General features: G+C 45.4%; 1 protein-coding gene across 6 annotated transcripts in view; it reads right to left on the bottom strand.

The window, feature by feature from the left end:
- Window positions 1–17,419, bottom strand: part of SFMBT2 (Scm like with four mbt domains 2) — a 222,993-nt gene that overhangs the window by 14,395 nt on the left and 191,179 nt on the right. For all 6 annotated transcript variants that reach the window (XM_059912123.1, XM_059912115.1, XM_059912134.1 and 3 more), the window contains 5 exons: window positions 9,824–9,933; window positions 3,511–3,686; window positions 1,498–1,664; window positions 879–1,142; window positions 17–145 (listed from right to left, as the gene is read on the bottom strand). In XM_059912123.1, the coding sequence (XP_059768106.1) occupies window positions 17–145; window positions 879–1,142; window positions 1,498–1,664; window positions 3,511–3,686; window positions 9,824–9,933 (846 nt within the window). The remainder of the gene's footprint in view (window positions 1–16; window positions 146–878; window positions 1,143–1,497; window positions 1,665–3,510; window positions 3,687–9,823; window positions 9,934–17,419) is intronic.

The raw sequence follows: 17,419 nt of genomic DNA, 5'->3' as shown, positions 1-17,419 counted from the left end.
CAGCAGAACCCCGTACCTGCTCCTGAAATATTTTGGCCAGGGGGGCACAGTCCGTCAGCTTGATGAACCTCACCACGTCTGTCACCGACCACTCCAAGGGGTTGCTCTCCAGGACCAGCCTCTCCTCCTCCTCTTGCTTCACCTCCTGCAGAGGGAAGGGAAGCAGGAGGCTGTTTTATCACTTCCCGGAGGGCGGGACCCTCTCTGAACCCTGAGGGCCGGAGCCAGGCTTTCTGGACCACTCGCGGCCTCCTCACTAGGCACCTGGACAGGTGCAGAGGCGGCCGGTATCCAGGGATGCTCTGAGCAACTCGTCTGGGTTATGACTTTGCTCCAAAGACTTGTGTATCTTTAGAGGTTAAAAAAAAAGGCACAGTGATGGCCGCTGTTGACCCCCAAGTTCAGGAGCTCTGGGGCTGAGTGCGGGATCTCTGGTCGAGGAGGAGATGGGGCAGGAGCCGGTGTAGGCGCAAGGCCGCTATGCCCCCATTTACGTGTGTGACGCTGGTGCCAGCGACCTTCCAGCTGATCGTGCGACACGTGGGCTCAGGGGAGACCAGATACCCCGACGACACATTTTATAGCATCACAAGGTCTCCTAAGGAGGGAAAGCCTAGTGTTTAATGAGACCTTGAGGACTTATTCTGTCTGTTCTCCTGACAAGAATCCCTGTGGTTTTAAAACCTTCCAGAAAAAGGGGTGCTATTACTTCCCCCAGAACCCCATCCTGAGGTTCACCATCCTGCTCTGTGGGACATGGAATCACCAAGCTTTCTGCCCCTGATTTAGCAACAGAGCCGGAGCGGTCCCCCAAGTGAGGCCCCGTGCTGCCCCACGGGGGACACCAGACGGGCCAGATGCAGTGGCCTGAGCTTTACCTCCGCTGCTTCCTGGCTGGGGGCCGGGCCCCCGGGGGCCCCCTCGGTGCTGGCAGTGGCCTGGGCCCTCCGGCCCCTCCGCGTCCTCTCCACGGGTGCCCGGCGCTCGGGCTCCGGGCCGCTCCTCAGGGTCACGGCCCTCCGGGGCCGGGCGGAGGGAACCTCGGCCGAGGACGTGTCCGTCTGGTCATCACGGAGCTCGGAGCCGGTCTCCTCACTCCCGGTGTCATCGTCCAGGGCGTCCGCATCCTCCTCTTCACTTTCCTAGGAGGACGGAAGGTGCACTGAGGTGGCGGGGGAGGGGGCCTCCGGGAAGGCGGGGGAGGGGGCCCACAACTCCCCCCCAGACCCTCTCCTGCCCAGGTGCCGGTGCCACCCTCCTGGTGAGATCTGTCCAAGGAGGCCTCGGAAGATGGATCCCATGGTCCAACCTGGGGTCCCACCTGCAGCCCCTTCCCAGCCGAGACGCTGCAATGTTAAGTCTGTGTTCGACAAATAAGGAGGGAGTTCTGGTAGTTCACGATTCTCACCATTTAGCATCAAACTTCAGCCTGGCCTTGGCTGTGAAGCCAGGGCCGCGCTTCCCCATCGAATGTGGGAAGTTCCGAGCAGAACATACCTCCCCAGAGCCTGCCGCAAAGCCCACGGCAGAGGACCTCCGTTTCTTCTGCACAAAAATGGATTTTCGTCGTTTCCTGCGTCTGGCCGGTTTAGGGTGTCCGCTTTCAACACTGCTTTCTCCAATCGGGGGCTTAATGATCTTCTTTCTCTTCCCATAATAGTAAGCTACAGGGAGAGAGATGATGAGATTAAAAACTTCATTAAAAGGTTACACCCATGGGCATGCATGGACGGGGAGGAGAGAGGCAGGAGCAAGGCGGAGGGAGGAGAGAAGGAAAACTAAAAGGAGAGGGAGGGGGAAAGTGAGAGAGAGATCATTCCTTCATTTGAGACCATCAAAACTTCACATCCCATTTACACCTCAGGAAACAGTTCTGAGAAAACAGCTCCACAGGGGGGAAACCTGTCCCCAGTGCCCTCGTGTTTACAAGGTGTTACGGACAGAAGTGTCATCTGCCACCTGCACAACCCCTCGCAAATTCAAATGTAGAAGCCCTAACCCCCAATGTGACTGCATCTGGAGATGGGCCTTTAGGGAGGTGATTACGGTTAATGAGGTCATAAGGGTGAGGCCCTGACCCAACAGGACCGATATCCTGACAAGATGAGGAAGAGACACCAGGGATGCACAGAGGGAGGACCCTGTGGGGACACAGCGAGGAGGCGGCCGACTGCAGGGCGAGGAGAGAGGCCCCACGAGAAACCAGCCCTGCTGACACCTCGATCTGGACTTCCAGCCTCCAAAACTGGGAGAAATGAATGAATGTTGTTTAAGCCCCCCAGTCTGTGGGACTTTGCTGTGGCGGCCCGAGCAGACTAAGACAGAAGGTGAGCCAAACAAGCTTAAGAGTTATTTCAGGAGTTTCTCTCTGCTCCCCTTCCTTGCCCCCAATACTGCACACAGTGGTGGCAACCACTCCCACTGGAGATGCTCCGACAGCTGCCCCCGAGTCTGAATCTTGAAGCATCAACAAGCACAGTGAACACCTACTGGAGGGTCCTGGTCACGAAGGATTTCCCCATCTCTCGATCTGACCAAGACCAACTGGCAAACACACAGCCCAAATTAATGGGGCACCTTTTGTCTTTTCAAATAGTGTTCCTTACCTACTACATAACTATACACTTTATTCTTTTCTCTCTCAGTGGAGACTGTCATTACTACTGAATTCAGTAACGGAGTTATATGTCTGTATTACCACCTAGAGCAATAGTTAGAAAATTATTTACCAACTTTCAATCATGATTGATGTATTTTATCATTTGAATGCATACTCAACTGACTAAAACCTATTATGGGTCCAGTTTTCAATTATGATCAACATTGAGATGCTTCCTCATTAGCCAAAGCCTCAACTGTTCCATATGGAACTCCCATTATGCCATAAAAGGACCAGATACACCAAAGGAAACTTTATCTATGGCTGGAGGCATACAAAGGAAAATACCAAATGCACGGCTCCTGGATGACAGCGGCTGTTTCCCACCCTGCAGTGAGGCCGTGTGTCCACACATCCCCACACCACTGTACCTTAGAGGAAAGTCACTCAGCCTCCACACCTCAAATTCCTTATATGCAAAATGACCGACTAGTGTAGGTTTCTTTCAGGACTAAAGCTGTCTATTTCCAGTACCTTCCACTTGAATTTGGTCCGTAAAGATGGCACTTATAAAACTGTCAAGAAACGCCATGGGGTTCTGGGGTGTGAACAAACACTTATCCATTAGTGTCTGACACCTAGAGAGAACCACAAAGCAGTTCATCCTGGAGTGTGGTCCCAGCAGAGCTGGAGACACCCCCCCAACCCCTTCCTTACTCTAGGAGAGAAACAAGTATCTACCAAGTAAACCTTAAAGAATTCTCCCGTAGCAATTCCTAGGAAAAACTATGCAAAAGGTGTTTAAACAAAAACAAATAAACAAACAAACAAAAAAACAGCCCACCAACTACACGACTACATGGTCTGCGGGTAGGCCCTCAGACCAACGTTCTTTTCAGATTTGCACTTACTGTATTTGGTTTTGGTGTGAATGGAGCAGTTCTCCGGGCAGTTTTCAGAAACCAGCACAGGACTGAACAAATTTGGACAGCATTCGAGCTTGGCACAAACACGGCGGCAGAAATCCGCTACTTGGTCAGATGTTCGGACGATCTTGGCCACAGCCCGGTATGTTTTGCCTCTATACCTAGAAACGAAGAAGAAAAAGTGATGGAGAGACCACACACTTACTCAGATCTATTTTGTACAGTGGATTCCAAAGCGGACCATTCACTTTCTAAAAGCAAAGCAGGTTGTGTGTGGTTTCTCTGTCATTTGTTTTCATTGTTCCTTAAGAGTTCACAAAAATATTTTTAAGAAATGCCCAGGGCTTCCCTGGTGGCGCAGTGGTTGAGAATCTGCCTGCCAATGCAGGGGACACGGGTTCGAGCCCGGTCTGGGAAGATCCCACATGCCGCGGAGCAACTAGGCCCCTGAGCCACAATTACTGAGCCTGCACGTCTGGAGCCTGTGCTCCGCAACAAGAGAGGCCGCGATAATGAGAGGCCCGCGCACTGCGATGAAGAGTGGCCCCCGCTCGCCGCAGCTAGAGGAAGCCCTCGCACAGAAACGAAGACCCAACACAGCCATAAATAATAAATACATAAATAAATAAATAAATAAATAAATTAATTAAAAAAAAAAAAAGAAATGCCCAGTGCCATGGGCAATGTATGTGGCGACCAGGCTAAAACAGGATCCCAAAATAAAGATCCCCAGTTGGCGTATTCTCACCGGGGTCTACGTAATTGAACACCCCTCCAGAATGCTTCTGGAATCTAGATAGTGTCACTCGTTGCTCATGACTCTTGAGAAAAAAAAACTTTCTCCTCCCCAAGAAAAACCGCACGAAGTCACCAAAGAAAAACTAGAAACCAGATCTTCTGGAAAGCAGGTTGGATGGACTCCTGTTTTAAAAATAAGTACTACAGCCCTCATCCAAATGCCTTTTCAATAATGATGTAAACCATGCTGGCTGAAAAGGTGAGCTCTTCGAAATAGTTTGAGTCACCTTTCAATACGGTTTTTAAAACTATCATTGGTACAAAATAATGATAAACTTCTCAGTTGGCAACAGATCACATGTCTTTATTTACTTCACATGTCACTAAACTTAAGAGTCCACTGAAATGAGAATACATCAAAATAGCTGGGCCTATTAAACTATGTCCTTGATGTGCACCCTAATTTTCAAGTTGAAATCCTGAACGATAATTTATTTTCCAGGAAAACTGCATGTAGTGGTAGCTCTGGCTGAGAGCACTTGTGTTAATTTTTGGAAAACTAAGCACAATTGAGAGAGAAAGAACCACCAAGGAAGGCTGACCTTGTCAGTTTCCACATCAGCAGTGTCAACCTGCTCCTTTACACAGCTGTGTGCAGATCTTCCTTGACTTCCGATGGGGGTTACATCCCAGTAAACCCACCTTAAGTTGAAAATATCGTAAGTCGGAAATGCATGTGATACACCCAACCTAGTGACCATCATAGCTTAGCCTGGCCTACCTTAAAATGTGCTCAGGGCACTCACATTAACCTATGGCTGGGCAAAATCAGCCAACACAAAGCTTATATCCTAATAAAGTGTTGAGTATCTCGTGTAATTTACTGAATACAGGAAGTGAAAAACAGAATGGTTGTCTGGGTGCAGAACGGTTGTTAAGAATACCTGCTGTCCACCCTCGTGATTGCAGGGCTGACTGGGAGCACACTTCGAAACAGTACAGGAAGGCAGAGAACGATGGAGAGACCAGGAAGGACTGCCTCCCTGCTGTGAACGTGGGGACCCACTCAGAGTCTCAGAGTGCACACAAAGACTGTTTTAAGGGGAAGATGTTTACGATCCAACAGATGCAGAAAGCAGCTTTCTTGGAGTTTCCATTATCTGACTAAAGGCAGAAATTTCTGAGAAATGAGGATCGCCATAAATCCCCTCTTTGGGGGTCGGGGGGAGGCTTCTCATCCTAGGGATAAACCTCCCATAAATCCCCTCTTGGAGGAGTTTCACGACCTTGAAGAAGACAGAAAGGCCACTCCTGCCTGCATAAACAAACTATTCCAAACTTTCTTATCTCCCAGTTTTTCTCCTAAAAACCCATATGTCTTTCCCAAAGAAACCTATTTGTTCTCCCCCAGAGGCCTTTTCTCCCCACCCCCTTCCCCCCCCCCCCCCACTAAGTTAGGGATGACTTAGGTATAAGCTCCAAACCCTAACTGTCCCTTTGCGTTACACATCATAGAGCACTTCTGTGTGTACATCCATTGCACCAGGAAAGAAATGGTCTTTTTTTTTTTTTTTTTTTTTGCTGTCTTTTGTCAGTTTAGTTTGCAGGCTCCCAGGTACTGAACCTAAGAGGGTAGATGAAGGGGTTTTCCCCCTGACATCAATAAGGAAGTGTGGGTAAGCCTTCCAATAATTTCCTATCAGCCAAAGTAGGGATTTATGTCCACATGTGAGTGCATGTGGCAGGGTGGAGACAGACAGATGAAGATGGACAAACAAGAGTTCTGGGGAAAACGGTCTCTTCTCTTTCAGTTAAGAGTTGAGAAAAATCAAAATGCACGTTGAGTCAAAAAGAAATACAAAGTGAAAACACCAACGCTGGTCCAAACAGAATGACTTCAATTTGGCCTAAGTTCTATCATTCATCTTTCAAAATGACCCGTATCAGGACCTTTTTTAAAAATCTTGTGATGCAAGATTTACTTGTGACAGGACTATAATGACAGTGGAGAATAAGGCTCCAGCCTGTCAAGTGAATTCACATCCTCAAATATTTAAGGAAGAATTAAAAGGGGAAAAAAAGATGAAAACTGCAGAAATAAGGATGCGTGGCACACAGTGAGAAAAATCACTCTTCTCATTAGCAATAAAGAGTAAGACGTGGCCCCGACTTCCTTCAAAACAAAGCTTTTACTTCACTGGTCACAGATTCTTCATCTAGAACTAGAGTCAGTGCAACACTAGCTTTCAGTCTTAAGATACTCAACCTCAGAAATTTCTCTCTTCCTTCTTGATTCCTGTATTTCAAGTCATGGGAACTCTGTGTGGTAAATGGGGTGGGCGTTTATTTTATGAAAGACAACCTCTAATTCAGAACACCCTAAACTGGTCTGTGTGTGACCCAGAAACGCCACGCCCATAACCTGATGAATGTATTACACACCGAAATTCAGTCTTCTCTTCAGAAACGGGTTCACCCGCTTGCTTAACGTAATGTTTACAGCATACATTTTCATGAGAGCAAATTTCACACATCTGAGCAAAGTAAAGATTAACATATGAACCAACAAAATCTTTTTTCAGTGAAAAGTCTCTCAGTTTGGGAATCCTTTTTCACATAAATCTCCTTGATAGTCAAATATTACATCTTACTGTTCATAAAGCATGGGCATGAATAAATGCCCCCGAAAAGGTAGAATAAATGAAAACACATACAAAATTGTCACTGTTTATGAAAAAAGAAACCAAAATATCATTTCCATAGAGCTGAACGTGACTCACCTAAAAGTAAAGATTTGACTTTATCTCCTTGCTTCTGCCTAAGTGATAATGAAATCTAGTTCACTCAAAATTACATCAGGATATTTCCACTTTAAATATTCTGCATAACTGTAACAAAAGAAGACTGGGAAAATCTATTAAACCTCTGCCTGGCTTTTATAAAGGTTGTCACAAAAGCCATTCAAACAAGAGTTAACAATTTTTCCCCCTCAGGAAGATTCTATAACATGTTGGAAAACATATGTAAATGTCTCTAAAAGCAGAGGACTGGATTTTTTTTTAATCCCCCTAAGGTATAGCCAGGTATAGCCTAAATTCCTCCTCCCGAAATTCTAAATAATGTAGGTCAATTTAGTAACTTCAATCCATCGGAAAGAAACAACGTCCTCTTCCAGAGCTGCTGAAGTGACCTACACTAGCATCCCCTTTTCCTTTAGCACAAGCTACTCCTGGTTCTGCCTTTCAGTCCATGTTGAAGACTCATTATATGATAGGCTTCTTATATGGTGTTCAAACATTTCGATAATTTGTTCTAGTATAAAAGGTATGGTTGTTGGCTAAATAGGCAAAATCGCTGGGGGACGACTGTAGATGACAGTGTTCGTTTTTCTTCTATTTACAGATCAACCCTTGTCAATGTCACCCCTACCCTCTCAACTAAATGGGTCTTTTCAGAAGAGGAAAAAACCAATCAGAACCCCCAGATGCTAAGTGACAGCGTTCCCAAAGCTCTACAGAGAAGAATCTCACGCCCTTTCTTACTGAGAACACTCTCTGTGGTTTTATAATTCAAGGACCACAACCAAGACAACTGAATGCCTTAAACGCAGGTCTCCGCCCTCGCTGAGTTAATTTATTCACGAAAGAAGGCATCTTAGCCTTTCAGCAAAATGGGAAGAAGTCAACTCTCTCTCCTCCCTTTTGCACCAATGAAAACATCAAAGTTATCAAGATCTAAAACGCTGCCGTTTCACATCAGAAGGAAAGAGGTGACTCAACACGTAGTATTATAAGGGATATTCCCACTGACTGTAAATCTGTCATTGTTAGCAGCTGCTTTAAGATACTACTGAGATCCAGACACTTGAAATCCAGTTCAGACACACATTTTCTCATTATAAGTTGCTGTGTAAGATTCTGCTAAGGAACACGCTGTCATGTTTGATATAATAGGTAATACGTTGCCTTTACGATACAGCAGGGCTGGGTCGCGCTGTGTCTGTTTTGATTGTATCAGGCTGGTTTCATAAAAGCTCTGATCAACTTGGCAATGGGAAAATGAGTGCAAACAGTGCAAAATGAACTCTCCCTGTCACTCTGGGAATCTGGAGCGAGTTTCTGGCTAGCTTAGGGAGCAGGGGAGATTTTAATGGAATTGAAGATTGTTGTACTTTTACTATTTCCATATCCTTGGGTGTATTTTGGATGTACTGAATTTTACAGAAAAATTTTAAAACAAGACGTAAGAAGGGTTTCTCTGTATAAATACTTGCCCGGGTTTCCTGCCACCACTACCAGTATGAATCGACATTATAATAAAGTATTCTACTGTGGCTGAAGATCTCCAGCTTATATAAAGTAGAAAAATACAGAATGTTAGACTGGAAAAATAACATGTTTTATTTTTTTCTGGGCTACAGGTGAAGCTCAGTTAAATATTTCTTGGGAAAGAAGGGAAGGGTGAGGTATGGTGTCACCCTTCATTGACACGACACCTTCCAACAAACCAAAACTCTCCTTATCTACACGTATTCCCTTTACCTTTTGTGGTTTAGTGGAGTATCATTAGACCATACATGACTTTTGTTGAATCTAAAATTATAGAGATGCTCAAAAAAGACACAGGAAAGGCTGAGTGGGTAACTAACAATGAATGCGTATAACTGTGAATTTCTCCACATCTGTACTCAGTTCTGGTGTAAGTTAACCATGGAGGAAAATACCACTGGTCATATAAGTTATTTAATATTCCTTAATTTTCACTACAAATAGGACAGGCACTTTCCCTAAAGGAGGGCTTAGGTATGCCCTAGCCATTGAAAAGTAGTTCACTGTTTAAACAGCATCATTTTCCAAATGTTACAGCTAAGTGATACCTTTTGACACCATTATACAGGAAGTGGACCTGTATAATGATCTATGTGAAGATCTATTCCATTTGAAAAGAATTAAGTGGATATTAAAAGCCCTCTCAAACCACCAAAACTATTACTAAACATGAAGTTATCTTGAGACATGGGTCTTTTTCTATCTGTCTCCTAAACAACTGAGTTCTTGCAAAGCAGATCAGGGGGTGTTCCCAATTTCAGAGTTCAAGAAACTTAAAGCAAAGCAAACATTACCTTTCCAATTAGCCTGTTTCCAAATAAAATAAGTGACCAACTACATGTCCACCTACAGCCTATTAACCAAAAGCAAAGAGAGGTATTGGTTCTTCCTATTTTTTAAAACTGTCAACTCTCAGAGTAAGGAACATTGTATCTGGCGTAAACTCTATAATATCAGATGTTAAGATCTGTTAATGAAAAACGTATAATAATGATAAGAGAAATCCTCTCTTTATATAAATGTTCCCCTTTGGATCAAACAACCCATCAGTACATTTTTATTCTGAATATTTAACACAATAAACTCTGCGTGTGGTGCACAGAACTGCAGAACAACAAGCCTTCCGTTGGTTTCCACTTCTCTGGGCCATGTGAAAAAGAGGAAGGACAAGTTTCAAAGTGGCAGGCAAAGAATAACGAGAACCCTCGTTTCCCAGAATTGAAAACACTTACTTGGCCTTCAGTGTCTCCTCCTGAAAATTCCAGTGTGGGTCTTCCACCAGCTGTAACTCCCGTAATACCCTTCCAGGTTTGTAAGCTGCATTGATGATCATGCTAAGAACCTGTTGGGAAAGAGGAATCGCCGTGAACGTCAACTGCATCCATTTCTGCTAAAACAAGAATGTTTTAGAAACCAACCCGGTGACACTTCAAAGCTGTCTGCCCTGCACCTCCAGTCAGCAATGGGCTGGGATGGAGCCAGAGAGAACGCTTTGCAGCTTGGCACTGACGTGCTCGACACCAAGGGGATAGAAAGGGCGGTGAAATCCGATGCCTCTGCCTGGGCGAGTGTGAACCACTGGCCAGAGGGGATGGCCGGCTCTCACTAATGTTCCTGGTTGCAGACAAACTGAACCATTTTCTCCAAAGAGCCGTGGGTCATCCTACAACTGGATTCCTCTTCAGCAGTATCGGTTACTAAGAATTCCATTTTATCCTTAAAAATATATTTCAAAAGGAATCACTAAGATGGAGATGGGAGGTTTGTTCCAACGCTTCTGGATAAGCTTCAGATACTTGTACGGAGGGCTAACACATTACTTGAAACTCACCTGACGCTTACCCAATTTATGGACATTTAACGTTAGGACATTTCTCAGAGACGTGAGTGTTTCGAAAGGAAGCCTGAGCGTCTAACACCATCTGACAGCTTCCTCAAGCTACCCCTTCACTCCCAAGTCCCAAGTGCGAGGAAATGAACACGTGGTCAGAACCACTGCAACAGTCCCAGAGGGACCAGACATCTCCCTGCTAAAGCCTCAACTTCACGCTCTGAGGCACTCGTTTCCCATAAGCAAATCCCCATTATCGATGAACATTTATGAGTTCTGGCATGCTCATGAGCTGCTGTTATTTGGATAGAGAGCTCAAAAACATGTGACGATACAATGCAGCACATAAAGGAACACTGAGACCTCGGGGGCTTCATTCCATGAAACGCCCGTTCGCTGAGGATCTGCCCTGTGCCAAGTCCCGGAGCATACAGACAGCACACAGTGCCCGCCGTGCCTGAAGCCCCTCCCCGTCCAGAAGAGGAACGAGCCAGGCACTGAGTTCACGTGCCATGTTTCAGAGCAAAACCCCACTGAGAGAGTGAGAAAAATTCCTTATTGAGTTGGGAGGACACTGGCTATATTGCTGAAGCGCCTACTATTTTGTGAAGGAGACCAGCACAGTATTAATGGGAAGAAAGAAGATGAAAAGTGTGCTGCAGAAATTTTCAAGTCCCAGTTTTCATGTACCTGGTGTGTTCTGGAATGTAACTGGTGTGGTCTGCACCCTGATTTAATTAAGAGAAACAAAGCCTTCTCATAACTGAGGATTCGATCTTTAAATATTCTATACTCTGCAGTCAGCATGGCAACTGTCTTTTTTCCTTGCCTGGGTGGCATTTTGCTGTGTTCCCAGGTCCCTGTAAAGCCCCATCAAGAGAACATGTTTCAGCCAAGACGCTAAAAGGCCAGGACACAGCAATACAAGCAGTTCTACTGTGTTTGTTTTCTCTATTAGAATAATCATCTGATTTTATTATTTACTGTCAGTACAATTTACAGAAACCGAGTTTAAAAATAAATCCATTTGAAACTGGCTGAAATCATGCACCAAGTGTTTATCAACAGACAATAAAATTTCAACTGAATCTTTTCATTGTGTTTCATTGAGAAAACCCCAGAGCTACATCTTATTTGCTGCATAGAGAAATGCATTTTGTGACTGTGAAAAGAAAATGCCTTCCAGAGTTCAACTCGGAGCAGAAGCAGGCAGCAATTAAATTGTAAAATGCATGTGATATTGAATAATTTTCCCCTGGCTTTTCCCAATGTCACATCATTTGTCTCTAAATTCAACAAGCTCTCTATAAAACTTTGGAATTGTGAGCTGAATAATTTATGTACCTGCCATCTTAGTGTATTATAGTTACTCCATGAAAATAACTAAGTTGACAGCTGTTATTATGACCCAAGTTAGACTGAATTACTGTACCTTGCAAAACATCAGAATTCAAAGTTATTACACTCTTGATCACAAAGGGTAGCTCAGACCCTGCCCCCAATTAACTAACAGGATGTTAGCTGTGAAGCTGATGAACACTCTTCCCAATAAACTGGCATAAGATTGCTTTGAGTATCTCAAGGAGGAAATTAGCGCTAGAGCAATGCCTCACTGGATTTCCTAGACTTCATGAAATGTTTATTGGGAACACGCTTCTACACAGAAGTCCCCACAGTATGACAGAGAAGCAATAGCCTTTGTAAAGTTGGACAGATATGGGATGGGATCCCAGGTCCATCCCTTAGAAGCTAATCAAGCTTAGGCAAGATGCTTGATTGACTTTCCTCATCTGTATAATGGGGGCACTGCCATTTACGTGGTTCACAATGAAGGGGGTCAGAACTTGTCACCTCAAAATATGCCACTTTGGCATAGGGTTAATTTTGCCCTGACACAACTGAGAAACAGCAGACACAGCAGGAACTCTCTGCCCTCCCCCTTTCTGCCTAAAATACTGTGAAAGTGTTCCCCTCCCCGCTCTTGGACCAGGAGGAAAACAACCCTTGTCACTGGAGAAACAAAGATGGCCCAGAGATGACTCTGCACAAACAAATCTTACTAGGAAAAAAAAACCCCTTATCTTCTGTTAGATTCCCGCATATACTTAACAGTCCTCGGAGCCCAGACCCCTTTCCCTTTGTCTGATCACCTCTCCACAATGTACTGTCTTTTATTAAAATGGTGTGTAAAAATCTCAAGCCTATTGGCTTCTTTGGTTTTTAATTTCTTTTCTGTTTTCATTTCTTTCAACCCTTTTCTCCTGTTAATCTGTCTTTTGTCAGTTTAATTTACAGCCCCTACCTACTGAACCTAAGAGGGTAGAGGAAAAGATTTTCTCCCCTGTAATAAGGATGTTATGAGAAATAAAGGAGGTAACAGCTCGGCATATAAAAAATGTTTAAGGGAGCCCTCTTCTTGATATCCAAGCAGTCCTCATCCACCCACAAAATAAACTCTCCCTGAGCCTTCATCTCTCTATTCTCATTGGCCTGTATTTATGTTTCAGTCTCGCACCTTCGCAAAATAAGTCTCCTTAGAAGCTCCTGACTTTCTTGCTACCGCCTCTTCTTCAGAACACAACTTCTCAAAAAAAAAAAAAAAAAGTTCTATACTTTTAAATTCTTCATCTTCAATTCTCAACCCACCCGAATCTGGCTTCTCCTCCAACCAGTGCACAAAACTGAAGGGCACCGATGACCTAATTCTCAAATCCAATTTGCGCGCCCCTCTCTCTGAACCTCCAAGGACTCTGACAGTGCATTCCACGGCCCCGTCCTGCTGCGCCTCTCGTTCTCCTACCTCTGCTCCATCAGGCGCAAAAGTTTGCTCAGAAAACGGTGAGTGAGTCAGTTACAGGAGAAGAGAGAAGGGTCATCAGAGGGAGGAAGAGACAAATAGAACAGAGCGTAGGTGGTGTCGGCAGGGGAAGAAGCAAACAGCGCCAAGCGTCTGGTACCCAGGAGCCCCTCAGTGAATGCGTGTCTCCTTCTCTTGCCCCTCCCCTTTCAGGTACAAGGTCAGCACTCAAAGGATTCCGTAAATCGATGGGATTTTTTTCTGTTCACTTCGTGAAATCACGGAATTCCGTTATTTCCTTTCACATGCACTATCATGAAAACTTCTCCCCAAACACCGAAAGTAACTAAGATCATTTCCAACCTCAACTATATCATATGATTAAAGTTATAACAATGTTGAAAGTGCAGGAAACCACTTAATAGGAAAATTAGTTCTCTGAGTGTTAAAATTAGAAAACACTTCAGAACGCAAATATGAGCTCCCACAGCTCAGGCTGGGCTAACTTAATGGAAAGAAGACAGGTTCCTGACCTCAGAGGTTTGTCATCTGTTGAATTCTAGTGGCCAGCGGGGGAGATGTCTCTTTAGGGCAAACGTTTAGAGAGAGACTGGCCCACAGGATAACAGGAAGGAGGATATTCTCTCTCCGGCGAAGTCAGAAGAAGGATCTGGATGCAAACGAGCCCCCCTCACGTGTTCACTGTTACAGCAGACCTTTCTGCTCTGCAATCTATCCAAGAGCCACAGTTACAATAATTAGCTTTTTATAGAAATCGGGACGGGACCATCAAACGCCCTCACGGGCCTCAAAGATGATTTCTTTCAATTTCAAAATCAGATGAAATCGAGATAATTTTATGAATGGGTTTTTTAAAATAATAAAATGATAAAAAAATTTCTCTTGCCTAACCAGCAATTTCTCCATCAGTAGGGCTTCGCCAGGTGGATGAGATACATAAAGTGCAAGAGGACCAAGATGAGACAAGACTCTGATGTGAGCACCTGCGCTGTCGATACAATTAGAGGCCCGGCGCGTTGCAGAGCAGACAGACGAGCAGAGTTTTATTTCTGTAACTAGATTTAAGTGGAGAATATTAATTAAAACACGTCTCCAAACCCAAAGAAGGAGTTTGGGTTTCAGACAAACTGTAGCAGCTGTGCTTCTTTTCCCGGAGTGAAGTCACATTTATCCTACACCCCCCAGAGGTCCACAGTGTATCAATGGAGTACGCAGCACTTCTTCTTAAACGTTCACAAAAGTAAATGCCACCAAAAACTGAAAATAAAGGAAGATGTTCTCGTAAGAGGAAAGAGGAACCAGCAGGGTCTTTCCTTCTCTGCAGCGCAAACGTAACCTTCTAAGAAGCCAGAGGAAAGCACGAAACAAGCTTGGAAAAGAAAACAAGACTTTTCCAAGTTATTTACCCTTAAACGTAGGTGTTTTCGTTCAGTCTCCTGAATAACTGACTGCTCTGGGCACGTCCCCAAAATTAATGCAACTGCTGCATCTAATACACCCCAAAATATTATCTAATAATCACTATGCTCATCTCTCCTTTGGTTATTAGTTACAAAAATTGTAATAAGAACAGTAATAATCTGACATGTTTTCCCACGTGGACTCTATCGCTTGGGCTGAAACTGCCCTCTACCTTTGTTTCGATTCTTCACGGAAGGCTCACCTCCCCTGGACAACCCACCACCCGGAGAGCAGGCCCTTCCCCCCCAGGCTCAACGGCAAGGTCGGGGAGCCCAGTGCCTCCCTGGTAGGCAGCCCCCTTCCCCCCGCACCAAAGTACTCCCTACTTTATCACTTCAATTTGATTAAAAGACCACTCTCCAAAGAAGGCTAGATTTTCAGGAATTATCCACATCCCCCTGGAAGACCAACAGGAGAATCCCATCACACCCTGTACCTTCATTCAGCTTGGTCACCAGAAACGCAACAATCCTAGAACTTTCCTTCTGCCCAGAATCCCATTCCCATACGGCTCTGCACTTCCCCCTTGTCTAACCCAATCGCAAGCTCCTCGCTGCTTCCCGAACCCACCCATTATGCCCTCTGAGCTCATGATCCGTCAGCAGCAAAATGCCCTTATACTCTAGACTATTTTCCAGAGTATTCTTTTCCACCTGTGGTTTTCCCTTCTGCTATGGACTGAGTATGTCCCGCCAAATTGCTATGTTGAAGCGCTACCCTCCCCCATGTGATGGTACTGGGGGTGGGGCTTTGGGGTGGTTAAGTTTAGATGAGGTCGCGAGGATGGATCCTCCATGACAGGGCGCCCTTGTGAGCAGAGACCAGAGAGCGTGCCCGCCCTCTCAGATGCGGGGACACAGCAAGAAGGCAGCTGTGTGCAAAGCTTAGGAAGGGAGTCTCACCAACCTGCCCTCCTGATGGAGACTTCCAGCCTCCAGACCCGTGAGAACCCACGTCTGCTCCCTAAGCCACCCAGCTCAGTCCGTGGCACCTTGCTGGAGCAGCCCGAACTCACTTGACACGGCCCCTCTCCCACCTCATCCTCTCCTTCCTCTCCGCTGGACTGTCGCCCTCTGTGTGTGAACTGGGGGTAACACTTCCCATCTTAAAGGAGGAAAACCACTTTCTCTCTCCATCTCTCATCTTCCTTCGTTCACCTCACACTCCTCTGTTTCCATTTACAGTAAAACTCCTCAAGACACTCAAGACTCCTCTTTTTCTCCTTCAGCCCCTCAGGAACTCAATCCAATGGGGCTTCCCTGAAACAGGTCTTAGCAAGATCACCTGAGGTGCCGGCATCGCCAAGGAGCTGTTCTCAGATCTCCTCCTATTGGACCCCGTCAGCAGCTGGCAGCGCCGCCCAACACTCCCTCCTCCGCAGACACTGTCTATACTTACCCCCAGGACCCAGTCTCCCCTGATCCTTCCATGTCCCCAACTCAAATGACGGTGACCTCAGGGCTCGATCCTTGGACTGTCCTCTTCCACCTACATTCACACCAGGGCGCAGCTGGCTGCAAACACGGTCCACGTGCTAGCAAACCCATGGTCACCAAGTGTATATTTCAGACCCATACACCCACCTCCACTTGGAGGTGCAGTGGACAGGCTTCAACTGCCCGAATCAGACAGATTTACTCTGTCCTACGGCTCTCTCTTCTCCTCGATTTCCCTCTCCTGACTGTCAAGGCCTCCGTGAATTCTGTTACTCTCACGGTCCATATCCAATTCACCAGGAAACCCTCCCTGTATCCAAAACGTATTTGTTTATTTGTTTACTGTCCCTCCCTCTAGAACCTAAGCCTCTGAGAAATCAGGGACTTCATTTTGTTTGTTGCTTTATTCATAGTAGCTAGAACCATGCCTGGCAATAGGACTTTTCTGGAATTTGTTCAATGAATTTGTTCAATGAATTTCAAGATGGGCACTGATATTGGATCATTCTGTACATCTAAAACTTAATGATTGATTCACTCCAAGAATTTATTTGGTACCATATGTTCTATGTCAATGGGGGCCCAGGAGGCAGCATTTGCCACTGATTTTCTTGCTACAGAATCCTACCCTACAGTACAATAAGAAAGTTCAGCAAAAGTATCTGACCTTCTTTACAGGCAAATCATAAAACCTTCACAACAAAAAAAAACTTTGTACTTTTTTTGCCAATCTTCCTGGACACTGTCTAGCTAATTCCTGAACCACACATTATGTATGTGCTATAGTTTATACCACCCACAGGCTCGGTACACTGTTCTCAATGGGTTAACATTCAGCATAAGCTTAAAACAACAGCAACAAGAACACCAGAGAATACTGTCCAGAGGCACGTCCGCATCTCTGATTTTGTTGACTGACTTAACTGGATGTCACTTAGGCAAGACTTTTCCTCTTTCCAGTATAATCTGAAATGCCTAAGTCCTCCCCCCTGAGGCTCTGCAGGGGGGACTGTCAACTCACCTGCGGGGCACATCTGCTCACCTTGACTCCCCAGCTTCCAGCACAGTGCCCACCAGTACATGCTTATGACTCAGGAATTGCTTAGGACCCGACTAAATGGATGAATGGGATGGATGGATGGATGATGTTTCATTGTCTGCTGGCTTCCCAGAGCTGGGAGAGCATCTGATGCGGCCATGCACAGTAATAGCTGCTGAGTGTCAGATAACTGAATGAAAGACCCTAGGAAGGTGCGGATGGACAAAAAACAATACGCCTACA

The sequence above is a fragment of the Balaenoptera ricei genome, chromosome 2 (assembly GCF_028023285.1).
Source record: "Balaenoptera ricei isolate mBalRic1 chromosome 2, mBalRic1.hap2, whole genome shotgun sequence".
In the NCBI taxonomy this organism is placed as follows: Eukaryota; Metazoa; Chordata; class Mammalia; order Artiodactyla; family Balaenopteridae; genus Balaenoptera; species Balaenoptera ricei.
The sequence above is the reverse complement of the archived record's forward strand: the minus strand, read 5'-3'. Positions and strand labels throughout refer to the sequence as shown.